Genomic DNA, 15,487 nt, shown 5'->3' with positions numbered 1-15,487 from the left:
TCCACGCCACTCTCTCACTTCACCCCAGTTTACCCTTCCCCCTCCCCGTGTCCTCAAGTCCATTCACAGAGTGCTTCTTGACCCCGTAAAATTACTAGCACAAGGATGGGAAAAGTCTCCCTAATCTTTGAAGGGGAAGATTATAGAAAACACAGGTTGGAAAATAAAGGTGACTTGCACAATGCCGGATAAATTTTAAAATAGCCAGGAACATAATTTCTCCCACAATTCTTTTGAATAGTACAGGGGAATACAATTCTTGTCCCCGAACGAAAAAGCAGGATGGGGACGTAGCGCGCAAATTATCTAATTGGTGAAGGGCACAGAAACAGAGGACTTCTGAACCCCCCGTAGGCCCCCAGACGGCGGACTAAGGGCAGAAGCTGTTAATTGAGCGCCACCAGCTCGCACTGCGCATGACCGCTCTCCAACACGATTCACAGAAATGGTCGCTGTGGAGTCCTTTTCTCCAGGTTTTCCAGGCAGCCAAAAAGGAAGGCGGGGAGTTGGCGATGAACAACGGAATACGGCGCTCCGTGATTGGTCAAATGAGGGAGGCCCGAGAGCCGCCGAGAACGGTTGATCATTTTTTCATTCAATAAGTGCCTCTCAAGCGCGCGCCAGAAGGAAGATACTGTGCCTTAACAAGTCCATTTGATCTGTTATTTAAGTTTTCCCGTTTCGATAACTTGCTGAGATTGACACTGAATAAGCTCCGCCCCCTGCTCTTTCCGTCCCAGCCACCGCGTTCTCGGCTGAGAACTTCACGAAAACCCGGAGAAGAAGAATCCGAGTGGGACCGGCGCCAACCACAGAGCTGCGCATGCTCCGTCTCCAAGCTCGGGGCGCGAGTTGACAGGACTGGCGGCTGCGGCTGCGTGGTGCTCGGCTTCAGGGGCCTGCGGGCGGCGACGGCGGACGGGGCGGCGCAGCAGGTGAGAGCGACGGGACCGCAGGTGGAAAGGCCGGCTCTCTACCTGGCCGAAGAGAGGGGTGGGGGGCTTGTGGGCGCCTCCTCCCCGCTCGGAAAGGTCACTGGTGTCACTGAAGGATATTTGGGGGCGGGGACTAGGAGGAGGCTGGCTCCTTAGAAAGCTGAAGATCTATCTTTAAAACAGCTGTTGGCAGTGAATCCTTGCTGCAGTAAGGAATGTAGATGGCGAGGAGGTGTTCCAGTGGTGTAGGTAGAGTTCCAGGTATAGACCCTTCTCCCTCTCCCATCTGCGCGGCCACACTGTAAAGTAGAAGGAAAAGGTGTCGCAGTGAAAGCACCAGTTGCACCTGCGCTGCCACCTGTGTCTGTCTGGGAGGTGAGAGCCACCCTCTGACGTGGAACTGGATGTCAGAACTCTGTACAGAGTGCTAGTACCAACTCTGAAAGCAGAAGCAGGATTCGGGGCTTTGGACGTTCCGGGGATGGAAATCTTTTTAAGAGGGAGACCTCCTGAAGTCATATGCATCTTCCTCCCAAATTGGACCATGCACAAATCCTGTTGCTGTTTCAGAGGCTCTCTGTACCTGCAGTTTTTCATTGATTAACGTCATCAATTTATATTCGTATTTGTCACACTGTGCTAAGTTAGCAGATACAGGCATGGTCCCTGACCACATGGAGCTTATATTCAATGATGGAAGGGGAAACAATAAACAAGCACATTGATAAATGAACAAGATATTTCCAGATTGTCCTAGATTGGGTTCCCTGGGAAGCAGACTCAAAGGAGATTTGTGGGCAGGACATTTATTAGGGAGGACTTTTTGGATCTTACCAAGGAAGAAAGGAAGCAGGATTGGGTGGATAGAAAAAGTTGAGCTGTAATGTAGTCCCAAGGAGGGTCTCCACCAGTCTCACAGGAACTCTGGTGCTGGGTTGGGCCTTCATAGTTGGCCCAAGTTGGATGAACCGCCAGGCCTTTGTACCACTGCAGTGACCAGTCATTGGATACCCATTGCCCTGGAAGGAGGGCATAACTTCAACTCTCTTCATCCAGTCAGTCCTGGGACTGACATCTGTCTCAGCACTACCAGGAGCTTTAGTCAAACAGGAATTTCCAGAAGTGCCTGTTTTTATATATGATTTGTATTGAAGATATTGTACGTACAGTAATAATAATCACTACTATGCATTGAATCCTTCTCACGTATTAGACACTGGACTTAAGCAATAAATACATAGATATATACTTAGGAATCCTCATTATATAGCCCCATGTTACAGACAATGAAATTGAGGCAGGAAAGAAGTAATTTGCCTAAGATCGTAACTTGTGCGGGAGGTTAGAATTTGATTTCCATCGTTACTCAAAGCTTCATCACACTGGGACTCTCATGTTTAATCACTGGCAACTTTAACTTCATTAACTGTTATCAGAGAAATAAATATGAAACTATAACCCTGTCTTTGCTATTTTGCTCTGTCCTTTAGTTTTCCGGTTCCCTTCATGATTAGCTCTCCTGGCCCTCACTTTAGGAGCCTGACTGTTATCTTTTCTATAACATCCTGGAATCTGATTACATATCTACCCTACTCTAATCAAAATAGCCCCAAAGACCTCAGAACCTCTTTCTTGAGAATCTGGGGTTTGTATTCACATCTAGACTAACTGAAACTGCCTATAGTTTATGGACCCACTTGCCTTAGTCATTCCAGACCTCTCTTTCTACACTCAAGGTTGACACCAGTAATGTTTTTTTTACCTTTTGAAATAATCAAAATAATAGCTAACAGTCACAGAGTCCAGTCTGAGTGCCAGGTATTGTGATAACTGCACAACAGCCTTGTGATGGATGTCGATATTATTCTCATTTTATGGGTGATGGGACTGAGGCATTGTGAGGTTAAGTGACTCATCCAAGGTCACAGCCAGTTGCAAAGTGGTAAGGCAGCTATGGAAAGCCCAGGCAGTAGGATTCCCCAACTCATCCCCTTAATCACTACACAACAATACATCCTTACTAAAATAATTTGCTGTGCTTTCCCTTCTGGAACTAGATCCTGGTGGGCTTTTTGTGCTGTACTAAGAAATGTAGGTTTCACCTTCTAGTCAAAAATGTCACTGAAGGCTTCTAAGCAAAGCAGAAACATGAATGTATTTGTTGTATTTGTTGTTGTTTTCCCCAAGATGGCTGTGTTAAGAGGGTAGAGAATGGATTAGTGGGCAATAGACTCGAACAGTGGTTCTCAGACTTAAGCTTCAGAATTACCTAAAGAATTTGTTAAAACACAGATTGCTGGATCCCAACCTAGAGTTCTGATTCAGTAGGTCAGGAGCAGCCCAACATTTTGCATTTCTGATAAATTCCCAGATGATGCTACTGCCTGTGGTGAGGGGACCACACTTTGAGAACCAGTGGACTAGAAGCGAGGAGATCGTGAGGTAAGGAGGGTCTGGACTGTAGCTTTGGGGAGAAATTACATAAAAGAAATGTCATGTCAAATGGAGGATTGAGTGACTGACTTTATGGGGAGTATAAGGAACAGGGCAGAGTCCACTATATCCAGATTTTCTAACTGAATGGCATGGTAGATAATGCCTTTTTTATTTTTATTTATTTATTTATTATTATTATTTTTTTTTGATAATGCCTTTTTTTAAAAACCAAAACAGGAAGCAGAGGAGGAACAGCAGTTTGGGAAGGAAAGAGGATTCGTCTTTATATGAAATGAGTTTAGACACTTGTGGGGAATAACAGTGGGATAAGTGGGTTTAAGCAGGAGATGTAGATGTGGGAGTCATTGGTGGATGTGTTAAAACAGAAGCTTTGGATGTGAATGAGGCCACCCAGGAGATGAACACGGGGGGAAGACGGCCCAGGACAGAGCTTTGAGAAGAGGGAGTAGGTGGATGGAAACCAAGGGGTCATTAAAGGAGACTGAGAAGGATCAGACTAGTCTCAGGTACTTAAAGCGTTTTAAGAACTCATCAGAAGTGGTGCAGAGAGATCACGGAAAGGGAGAGATTGGCGATCTTTATAGTCAGGGTAGTTTCCATGGAGAGTGGGGCAAAAGCAAATTACTTGGGTTTGAAGATGGAAGTGGGCAGTGGCTCTAGAAACATGCGTTATTTGAAAGGAATCAGAGTTTGTAGTACTGGAAGGAAGGCTGGTAAAGGGCAGCTACATTGGGCAATTTGTTTTTGGTTCTTTTCAATGGAGAAAACTGGTCAGGTTTTGTGTAGGAGGAAGACCAATTCCAAGTGGGAGGTGGAAGGTAGAAGAGGGGGGTTAATGGAGGTGGAACCGTGAAGACACGGCAGCAGGTGGGACTGGCTGGAGCACAGATGACAGAAGTACCAGGCCTTCCTCTGAGACACTGAGGAAGGAGGTGAAGATGGGAGCTGAGGTGGACATGTGGGGGCAGGAAGTGGAGGGGCTCATAGCCAGTAGCCACAGTTTCCTCTGGCCAGTAGGTTACCTGCAGAAACGAAGGTGGAGAGTAAAATAGAAATCTCAGAAATGATGAAGACAGAAACCAGCCCTTTCGGGATTGAGAGCGGGATTCAGAGCTGGGAACATAAAGTCATTGCTGCAGTACTAAGGGCCCCATCAGCTGCACACTTAATCTGGAACAGTCTGCTGTCTGCATAGTACCCAGTCCCCTTCCTCCACCAATCTGGGCATCAAATGGCAGCCAGATGTAAAGACAGTGAAAGGGGATGGAAAGATTCTCAGACAACTCTGTAAACTTTATAACAACTCTCCAAACCTTTCTGATAAACCACAGCCTGCCAGTAAGCTGGCTGTCTCTTCCTCATTAGTCGCTAATCAGTCACTCACTTTTCACATCTTAGGCTGTTGACAGTTAGTAAAGCTCCCCTATAAAACTTGTGATGCTTTCAGTATATTATTTATTTATAAATTGAATTCACAGTAACAGTGGGGGATAACCGAGATCATAAAATGCCTACACGTAACTTGACCTTCACCGTACTCTGCCTACTCCTGACCCGCTCCTGGTGAGGCTGTGCTGTCAGCAGCCCAGCTACTGCCTGTAGGTCAAGGTAGGGGTACGGTTTTGCAGAATGGAAACTTTAGAACTCAGGTGTAGTCCATTCAGTTCATCAAGAATTGACAGTAACGTTTTTGGTACCTGTGTTTTTACAAGACTGGAAAAGCTCAGCAAAGCTGTTATTTTAGGTGATGTAGTTAGAAAAGAAAAAGAAAAAAGGAAGCTCTTGTTCTCTTTAGCACGCCAGTCAGTTGAATAGGCCTGAAGACAACATGCAGTCCTTTCTAATGTGTACACAAAAACTGCCAAAATGTGAACTGCTGTATTAACAATTGAGGATAAAAAGAACTATTTTCAGGGTTAGTAATTGGAACTCAGGAATGAAGAATTCACAAATCCTTAAAACCAACATTGCCATGCTAAAAGAAAAGGCATTATACAATTCCAATAAACTTCATCAAATATTGCAGTCACGAGAGCTGGGTTAATTAATTGTTCAACGTTCTGTTTAGCGTTCTCCATGTTTAAGTTACATTCAGTAGTTTTTTTTTAAATTGTTAAACATTACAGTTTTTCCCCAAATACTTTAAGCAGAGCAACAATGAAGACATAAAGAATTTACCTTACACTGTGTCCAAGAGACCAGCAGATGGCGTCCAGCAAGCCCAGTAGGCAAAATGAGAACCTTCCACAGAGTATTTCCTGCATCCAGGTTGTTGTAGGCCTAATCAGTAGCAAAACGTGGTGGTTTTAATTGACCCGATGCTCCATAGAAAGAGTAATCTGATAGCCAGAGCCAGGTTGTTTAGGATTTTCTAGGGAGCTTAACTGCTTTTTTGCCCTTCTTTGCCCTTCACCTTACTGACCAGTTCCAGCACCAAGAAACCTTCCTTTGGCTTGGAATGTAACAAATTGCAGTAAGCCTGTCAGAGGCCTTAATGGTAGAAATTGAAGAGCTAGTAATCTCTGTAATACAAATTGAGGGGAGGGAAAGTTGCTGTTCTAGACGCATTAGTGCCTTAAATTTAAGAGTATTTGTGGTCTGAAGCGTATCTCTCAGTGTTTTCCTTTCTTGGCCTTTATATGCACTCAAAAAGATGACGATATTTTACTGAGGCAGAGATACAGCAAGCTTTTCTCCATTCTGTTCATTAATTTCTCGCTATTCATTCCGTACTAAGAACTAAGCTAAAAAAACTGAACTAAAATTAGCCCCACTAATCTCAACCATTAGTAGATCATGGGTGTGTTTTTGGAGGATATAGGCTTTTTTACCCTCTCATTTTGGACCAAGTGGCACCAGACCTGTTAACCTCCAGTGTACCTGACATGAGAAGAAAAACATGCCAGGTGTAATGCACCAGGATACTTGCCTTCAGTGACCCTCACAAGTGTGCACCATGCACCCAGAATGTTCTCGTCCATCATCATGCACTGGAAATTCTGATTGACTCTTATTGCCAAAGCTGGGATACTAATTCTTGACTTTTGAAAATTGCTGTTAAGAATACCAACCACGACTTTTAGGACTCCAAAATCTAAGATGAGTGCCACAATTAACTGACAGTAATTTTGGAATCAATCATTTAGAATTTCCTCATGTATAAAGTGGTCTCATAAAATTACCATGAAAACAAAACGAGAAAAAATATGAAACCTTTTGAATAATGCAAAGTATACATTTTTGAAAGAAGAGTATAAGGAAGCATAATCTGTGTTGATGGCCTCTAAACATTTTCTAAACAAAAGGCATTTCAGTGGATAAAACCATAAACATTTACTTTCTGTTTTACTTAATGTAAAATTTACTAATCTCATTTCCTTTCTCGGTTTCCTCCATCAAAAGAGTTCCATACCTTCTGGTTTGGTTTATTTGTTTTTTTTAGGAGTGTGTTTAAATAAGATTCAGGAAAGATAAGGGCAGTGGCAGGTAGACTAAAGGAGGGTAAGGAGAGGGAAGAAGTCTTCCTGCTGTTATTTCTGTTGCTGCCTTACTCCAAGCAAACTTGAAAGGCTCAGTGAATGAACAACAAGCACTAACTTATTTTAGAAACCATCCTCTTAATGCCCAACAAATCTGATCATGTTGAGCATATTCTTGAGAAATTTCTGTTTCAGACTCAGGAATCTCTCGAGTCCATAAAATAGTTCCATACCACTTGGAATAACTTGTTGCCAAATGTTTTGGGGTCAGGACCATTTTAAGATAAGCTGTATCTAACTTCGTTTTCCATCTCCCAAGTTGGAGCTCCCTTTCTCCCTGCTGCTCAGCACTGTGAACCTTTGTAAAAGTCAAGGTTTTAAAAACCTTTGTGTAAGTTCATTTGAAAAATTAGTTAATTGTTAGGAATTCTAGTAAGACTTTGTATCATCCTGAGAAGCAGCATGTAGCAGCTCTGAGCACAGGCTCTGGAGAATTTACTAGAATACTTATTATTCTTAGCATGTTTAGCAATAAAGCACTGAAAAAAATCTCAAATTTCTATCAATCAGCGATCTGTCAAATTAGGGTATTGCCATAAATCAAAAGCTATTCAGCCACTGAAAATCATAATGAAGATTTGTATTCTTGCGTGAAGAAAAGATTACAAAACAGCATGTATATTCTAATCACATTTTTGTTAAAACCAAAATGATTACAGATACTTTAGCTTTCTTTTTCTTATATCTGTATTTTCTAACTTAAAAAAGTAAGACAATATTATATATTTTAGAAAAGGGCAGTAATGCTGATTTTCATTTTGGAAAAAAAAACCCACAAAAAGACTTCAGAAGAAAAAAAATGGGTTAAATCAAAATTTTATCCCCAAAATATATGGATTGTATTTAAAAGCTCCACAAGAAGATATGAAAAAAATAAGTAATGCATCATTTCACTGACTATTTTGTTGTCTTCTTCTTACAACTAACAATGAGCCTTATTTAGTGAAGTTTAACTTATCTGACCCTAGAATACGGGTTATTTAAGCAACAGAATACATGTAAAATGCTGGAAAACTATTAAGTGAAATGAAGCAGGTGAAGGTTACTGTGCCATTTAAAAATAGTCCATTTTGCTTGGTGGAGATGGACTATCATGCAGATGGTGTGATACTCAGTGTTTTTATGTGGATTTAAATGTGAAGACTGTAAAAGTACTTTGTAAAGTAAAAAGGCCTGTCATCCTGATCCTAATCATTTTCCAAGCCTCTCAAAGGACAACAGGATAATCATCAGAAAATAGTTACCTGCTCTCTCACCCCCGTTAGCCAAATCAATGTGTGAGATATGGAGAGTTTGAGGAAATGGGGGCATGTAGGTGTTGAGCAGATATTACAGCAATTAATCATTAAATCAGCCCACATCAGTTACTAACCAGGAAGTGCTGTTACTGGGCCTCAGTGGTAATTTGGCAAATATGAGTTTTCAGCCAAAATAGATACTAATTCCCAGGTTTAACTAAACCTAAATCTACAAAAAGATGCATAGATCCTTAAGTTATTCTAGTGGAAAAGAATAATAGTCTGTTAAACACAACATAAATAAAATGGAGCGCCCTCCTTTGTCCTTAACCCAGGGATGACCCGAAGATGTATTGAGTACAGGGAGCTAACTTGATCCTAATCTGAGGAAGGTTCTCAGTACATCACATTTCATCCTGTGACCTACATGGAGAGAATAGTACCACACTTTCCAGACATTGCTGTTATAGCTTGTACTTTAATCTGTTCTGAATTTTAATTATTGAGTTATTTATGTCAACTTTATTATTATATCCTTTTATCCAAGTGACTCTTTTCTGTAAGTTGTTTTCCTAAAAGTTTGCAACTCAGGAAAAAGTAACAAATAATGAGTGATGCTATGTTAGTGATCGCGAGAAGTAAACAGTGAAGAGCAGAGATGCCATCTGTGAAAAGTACTGTGACTTGATAAGCTCATGTTGAGAGGGACAGAGTTGGAGGTGTTAAAGTCACCTTAGGTATTGAGACTGGATGTGAAGGACAATATCTTCTAAACCTTTAATTCAAGGTATTTTGTGGACAAAAATGCCACCTATCAGTCAACACAAGCCAGTTGACTTTGGTTTACCCTCAGTCCCTCCTTCCATCTAGGGAGTAACCCTTACTGTAGTTCTTCCCTCATTACTTACTCAGAGTCACCCGGTGCCTCCCCCAGTGGTTTTATTGTTTCCTCAAATCTCAAATGTCCCAAAGGCTTTTGCACAGTGGGCTTCACAAGGAAATGTAATCATGATACACTTATTTGTGATTGACTTTTTCCGAAGATAGAACATGAGCATGTCAATAAAAGGTATGGTCTCTAAAGGCTGCAAGAAGTGTATAGGATGCCAAAGCACTTTAGAAAAGAAAAAGGCATAAAATACTTGGAGTTACAAAGTAGGCCGTGTTTTTTCCATCTAGTAATTTGTTTAAGCTTAGCAACAAAGTTCTTATTAAATGTGAATTTGGACCTCAAGGAGAAATGGTTTCTAATGCTGGGAGAAATATATGTACATAGGCATAACTCTAAGCCTTCTGTTTTTCTAATATGTATATACAGAACACAGAGACAATTTAGGTATTTAGCTCATTAGTCCTGAATATTAATCTTAATTTAAAAGGGAAGGAATAAGTGAAAATTCTGTTCAGGCATTTTTCTAAAGGCATTCACACAAAATTACTGTAAGAAATTTTATGATACTGAAACTCATATACATGCAATTGAACCTAATTCTTAGTATATCCCATAGATGAAGGAGCAATCCTTATTGTCCTGTGCCCAGAAAGGAACTCGGAGAGCAGGTCCATTCATAGCATCACAAGTCTATAAGCTAATCACTAAAGCCTAGTGAGTGCCCTTAAGTGAAAAAGTATAAGGAGTCCAGTTGTACGGACTCAAGTTCCCAAACGCAGCGGATCATCAGAAACAGACTTCCTGGGCTACACTCCATGCTTTCCAAATCAAAGATAGAGCAAAAAAGACTGTTCTCAATACTACTGAGCTTTGAAACTCCAGGCAAGTTACTGGCCCCAATTTCTTCATGTAAACTGGATTGACAGTAACCCCTGCAGGGTATAGTTATTAGCGATAAGGGTAAACACTCTAAAATGCAGTGGTTCAGCACATAAGTGTGGAAGTGGCATTAATTCATAGAGTCCAAACCAAAAGTCTTTTGCTACGACTGGAATCCATGCACGACTCAGTCTCAGTTGAGACATCATCACTCACATCCTGTCAGAATGCAGAATCTGAATTCTTACTGCATATTTAAGGATTGCCATTCGATTCTTCTGTTAAAATTGTGACTAAATATATTTTTTTAAAAATCTAACTTCATTGTGGTTCAGAGAAAGTATAATTAATTATATAAAGAAAACCAAGGATCCCCAACCCCTGGGCCGTGGACCAGTACTGGTTCCGGGCCTGTTAGGAGCTGGGCCGCCCAGCAGGAGGTGAATAGCAGGCGAGGGAGTGAAGCTTCATCTGCCCGCTCCCCGTCGCTCGCACTACCTCCTGAACCATCTACCCCCCACCCCACCCCCGTCCGTGGAAAAATTGTCCTCCATGAAACCGGTCCCTGGTGCCAAGAAGGTTGGGGACCGCTGAAGTAAACGATTTGGATGCATGAGTGTTTCCAAAGATTCCAGTGGCTTTCCCAGCAGGTAATGTTGCTCCTTTACAGTTGCTGGCTAAGCGTTTAGTATTGCTCTATAAGTTTCCCAAGCCTGATTTCCTGCCATCCCTTTAAGTCTACAATGTCTCTTTTTGTTAATTAACATTGCAATGTATTGTAACTAAAAACTTTTAACAGGCAGCGTTTATTAGAGTGCAATATTCTGCTTGTGGTGGTATATAGATGTAATTTGAGGGATTTTTTGTTTGTTTGTTTCTTTTAACTGTTGGCCTTTTCTTAGGTGCACTAATGCTGAAGCACTATGAGCTTTCAGAAGTTCTGGAGAGACTACAAAGTTCTGGTTGTTATGATACCTCTAGTTGGGCTCATACATTTGGGGTGGCACAGGATCAAAAGCAGCCCTGTCTTCCAAATTCCTAATAAGGATGACCTTCCTGAGCCAGACAGTCTGGCACCCACAAGTCCTGAGAAGAACCACATCCCAGGGGAATAGCAGACTTGAGCGCTTCAGGTGAGTTTGATTTAATGTGGTCAACCAAATGGCATGTTCCAACAATGGGAAACAATCTTTAAGAAAGTATAGGGCTCTGGCAATAAAAGCCTAAGTTGGTGAGTTAACCTGTTGTTTTTATTATGAGCCACTGGCAAAATATTATCCTACAGTTGCTTCTAGAAAATTTGGTTCCACAGAAAGCTTTGACACTTGCCTGAAAGGACAGTCAGTCCATTACTTGTCCTGCCCTTTTCACTAGCAGTGTCACCAGGATCATAATTGTGTCCAAAGGAGCAGTTTTTCCCCTGCCATAAATCCATGCCGCACTTACAAATCTGTAACTTGCAAAAGGTTCTTTTCTTTATTATTGTTCTCTGATTTTTCCAAGATAAATAAAACTAATTGTATTTATTCCTTAATATCTACAGTCAGCTCTCTGTACCCATAGGTTCCAAATCCACAGATTCAGTGAACCACGGACCAAAAATATTTTTTAAAATAATTCCAGAAAGTTCCAAAAAGCAACTACTTACATAGCATTTACATTGTATTAGGTATTATAAGTATTTTAGAGACGATTTAAAGTATCTGGGAGGATATGCCTATGTTATATGCAAATACCTCCCCATTTTATATAAGGGACTTGAGCATCTGCAGATTTTGGTATCCGAGGGGGGGGGTCCTGGAACGAATCCCCCATGGCTACCAAAGAATGACTAATATTTTAGCTTCAAAGTAATTTGTTACTTTTCAGAGTCACTGAAATAAGAGCATATAGTAATATAATTCAGGTCTATAGACCCCTATCAATAATTCCCAAATCCAGAAAGTTCTAAAATCCAAAAGGTTTTGTCATAACTCCTTAGCTAGTTGATCTTAACTGACATGAGGCATTAATCTTTATTCCACTTAATATGAATATTTAGTTTCACTGCATAAATATTGTTGTATTTGATTATGAGTGTTATACTATATTATGATTATATTGATTCCGGGTGTTAAACACCATATTATTTTGATTTTGGGTGTTATACACTATACTGTGTTTCTAAAATCCAAGAAATAATGAATTATGAAACTCATTTGGCCGCAGATAGAGAGCTGTGACCCTACAATTGTGGAACATTTTCTATTTTAATATACCATTTTGACCTTCAGGTGAGTAATAATGTCCTAGTGGTTGAAGTACGTCAAAAGAATGTGCTGTATCTGTCCGTTATTTTTAAAAATTTTTACTTTTATTATGGAAAGTTGCAAACAAACCCCAAATAGAGAGAGAATAGTATATTCAACTCTATGGTATCCATCCCCCAACTTTAACAAACTATTAACATTTTACCAATCTCTTTTTATCTATCCCCTCCCTTTTTTTTTTTTTTATTGCTGGAATATTTTTAAGCAAGTCTCAGGTTTTGGTATGTATCTTTAACAGTGAGGATAAACACATACAACCACAAGTGTATTATGACACTGAAAAAATTAATGGTAACTCTTACTATTTAACTTTCAGTTCTAGCACAAAAGCATTCATACACCATACATGAGGGTGAGCCAATAAACTATTTACAAAATAGGCAGTGGGCTGGATATGGTCCATGGGCTATAATTTGCCAACCACTATGATGGTGTAGTCCATTACTTCATTAGGTGTTGCAAAATTATGCTGCTGAAATGCTATCATTTCTTCTCCATTTATTAGCTGGACCAACTTTGCCTCAACTATTCAGTTACCACTCAAAATGCATTTATACAGGAAAAGCAAGATATATGGTTTATTTCCCTTTATCAGTTTTTATAATATATTTGAATTATCTCAGTCTATTACTGTCAGTATTCTTTTTAATGCTTAAATTTTCCCATCTTAGATTCCCTCCAAGTTGACTCCTGTGTCGTTTTTTTTTTTTCCTGTGCCCTTTGATATGATCCAAGTGATCTTTAATAACGTTATTACTTTTTGGCAGAAAAAAGTCCCCAGCTCATCTAGTTTATTTCTTGCCTCAGACCTAGAATCAGCCACTTCTCCAAAGAGCCCTGATTCCTTTTAGGAAAAAATTTTATGTGTTTATATTTCTTTAAATCATATTTTATAGCTCTGAATTTAGAATATAGTCATGTAGGTTTTAGTATTATTTAATTGTTATCCATCACTGCAAAAAGCCCATCTGCCAGGCCAGTGCATCCAGGAATAGTCAGGGCCATTCATGTAATGGTAACTTTTGGAATAATGGGTCACATTGTTAGGAAGAAAGAAATAGCTGAACTGACACTTCCAAACCTATGCTATAAGCCAGCCCTGTGTTACGTTTCTTTTTTTTTCAATTGTACCTTATTTTGTCTAGATCTAGACATAGGACCAGAAGTCAGCAAGTTTTGACATCGTAAAAATGATTTGGGAGTCACCAACACTCTTCCTTTCTCATTTTATAGAGATATTAGCCAAAAGATGTGGTTACTGGTCTCACTACCACAAGACTGTTAGAGGTGCCAATTTGGCATTCTACTTTTGAAAAGTCGCATGTCACTATTATGTATTGAAAAGTAACTAGAGAAATCACTTTATTAAGCACAGTCTCTGTTATGATTTGTGGTTTGTGTGTGTGTGTGTGTGTTGTAACGTGCAAATTTATGTATGGAAGTCACTAAGCTTTCATTTAAATGTATTTCACAGATTTTGCCAAATCTAAAATAACCTTTGAAATAATATTTAAGTACCTTTGTTGTTCCTTGCATAAGATGAACAGAAACTTTTTTTCCTCCTCGTGCTATAAAAAGAGATGACTATAGCTTTATCATTGCAGGGAGAAAGCTGGCCATCATTGCTTTCACTTTATTTGGGCCCAATTGCCATGGTTACAGCCCTTTAACTAAATTGGGAGGAGTGGTAACCAAAAGAACACTTTGCATAGCATTCCCTTGTTCTCTTCACATCTTCTTTGCACATCTTCAAATCACCTTTTTGGTCTGTATCGTATTGTGCCATAGACAGCTCTGGGTAGTACTGTAGTCTGAGTAGTTCAATTAGTTTTATTTGTGCTAAACACTGTCCAGTGGTTAGCGTGGTTAGCATATTCCTGAAAATAACTAATAATTGGCTGAACCTTTACCTTCAAAGCACCAAGCCTCAACAGATAAGGTCTATGACCTGAGATTTTTATCCTTTCCACATATTATTATAGTATCAGAATTTTATGCCTCAGGCACGCTTCTTCCAACCTCATTAAGGAAACTAGTACAAGCGCTAGCACACTTGGTAAATGATAGCATTTTATATTATTTACACTCTTTGAGATCACATTGCAAATCAGATCCTATTTATCTCCTTGTCATCCAGCACACTCCCTGGCTTTTGTATTTATTGTCATTAGCCAAAATTTGGGGGATGGTTAGATATAGGACATCAAAACTGAAAATCATTGATTGATCGGGTAAAACTACAGAGAACTGCTCTGACTTTAGCCAAATATTTAAAATTAAAACATTGTTTATTCTTTGGTAAATGTGTTGTGTAGATTTGTCTAGCTAGATGTAGACTGTACATTAGAGAGTGTCTGTATTAGGAATCCTAACAGTTATCTCATTTTCATAATTATTTATAAACAGGATTTGATATAAATGCACTTGTATTCACACCTAAGATTTCCAAGCAAACGAAAGTTAGAGAAGAAACAACACTAGATCTTGATGTAAGAGAATAAAAACATTTGGGACTCAGAGACCAAATTCTATGAGTTTCACATGGCATTTGTCTTCTAGAAGCATATCATATTTGAATAACTGTACTGTAAGCTTTCTCGCTGTGTTACTGTGCATTCCAAAATTATTAAAATATCAGTACTTTTTCTTGTAGGGATTCATTGAAGAATAAAGAAATGAATGTTTAGTCTAAGTTGATTTACATTTCTCATTTTTGGGGGTTTGCGCCAGTGGGTAGTTCCTTTTTCTAAAGAAGGAGCAGAGCATTAAAAGTAATTACTAAACTATAATCTATTAAATGTTTTGGAATTATTTCTCTAAAATGTTTTATTTTTATTTCTTATAGAAAGAAGCAGCTTTGAGTCTGAGCTTGAGTTTGAAAGAAGAAATGAAAAATAGCAATTGGATCAGAAAGAACTGGCTTCTTGTAGCTGGGATTTCCTTCACACGCATCCATCTCGGAACATATCTTATACAGAGAGCTGCAAAACAATCTGTAAAGTCTCAGTCTGAAGGCAAACAAAAGAGTTTGAATAATGAACTAAAATAAATATTTGGAATTACTAATATGTCATTACGTGCCGATTAGTATCGTAAGCATGGAGCTAAGTATTTAATTTTATAGCCACAACGCTGTATATTCGGACTTTCCTTCCTGAAGGATAATCTTGTTAACTGTTGAAACCCACCACAATACAATAAATAGAAAACTCTGGTTAACAAAATAAAAGCTGTCTTC

The 15,487-nt window shown here is 39.6% G+C and overlaps 2 protein-coding genes across 3 annotated transcripts; both read left to right on the top strand.

The window, feature by feature from the left end:
- Positions 1-824: 824 nt before the first annotated feature.
- On the top strand, positions 825-11,073 carry LOC132348527 (uncharacterized). 2 transcript variants are annotated; one of them, XM_059896101.1, is made up of 3 exons: positions 825-935; positions 3,307-3,377; positions 10,843-11,073. In XM_059896101.1, exon 3 carries the CDS (start codon positions 10,864-10,866, stop codon positions 11,053-11,055), a length of 192 nt encoding a protein of 63 aa, XP_059752084.1. In that variant the 5' UTR covers positions 825-935; positions 3,307-3,377; positions 10,843-10,863; the 3' UTR covers positions 11,056-11,073. The 2 variants fall into 2 exon arrangements, with proteins under 2 accessions (XP_059752084.1, XP_059752083.1); XM_059896100.1 differs by lacking the exon at positions 3,307-3,377 and having other exon boundaries at positions 826-935.
- A 4,063-nt stretch (positions 11,074-15,136) lies between these two features.
- On the top strand, positions 15,137-15,315 carry LOC132348528 (uncharacterized). The gene has a single exon (XM_059896102.1). The coding sequence runs from the start codon at positions 15,137-15,139 to the stop codon at positions 15,296-15,298; it is 162 nt and encodes a 53-aa protein (XP_059752085.1). The 3' UTR covers positions 15,299-15,315.
- The last annotated feature ends 172 nt before the right edge of the window (positions 15,316-15,487 follow it).

Source organism: Balaenoptera ricei, chromosome 15 (genome assembly GCF_028023285.1).
Source record: "Balaenoptera ricei isolate mBalRic1 chromosome 15, mBalRic1.hap2, whole genome shotgun sequence".
Lineage (NCBI taxonomy): Eukaryota > Metazoa > Chordata > Mammalia > Artiodactyla > Balaenopteridae > Balaenoptera > Balaenoptera ricei.
This window is presented reverse-complemented; position numbering and strand designations above follow the sequence as displayed.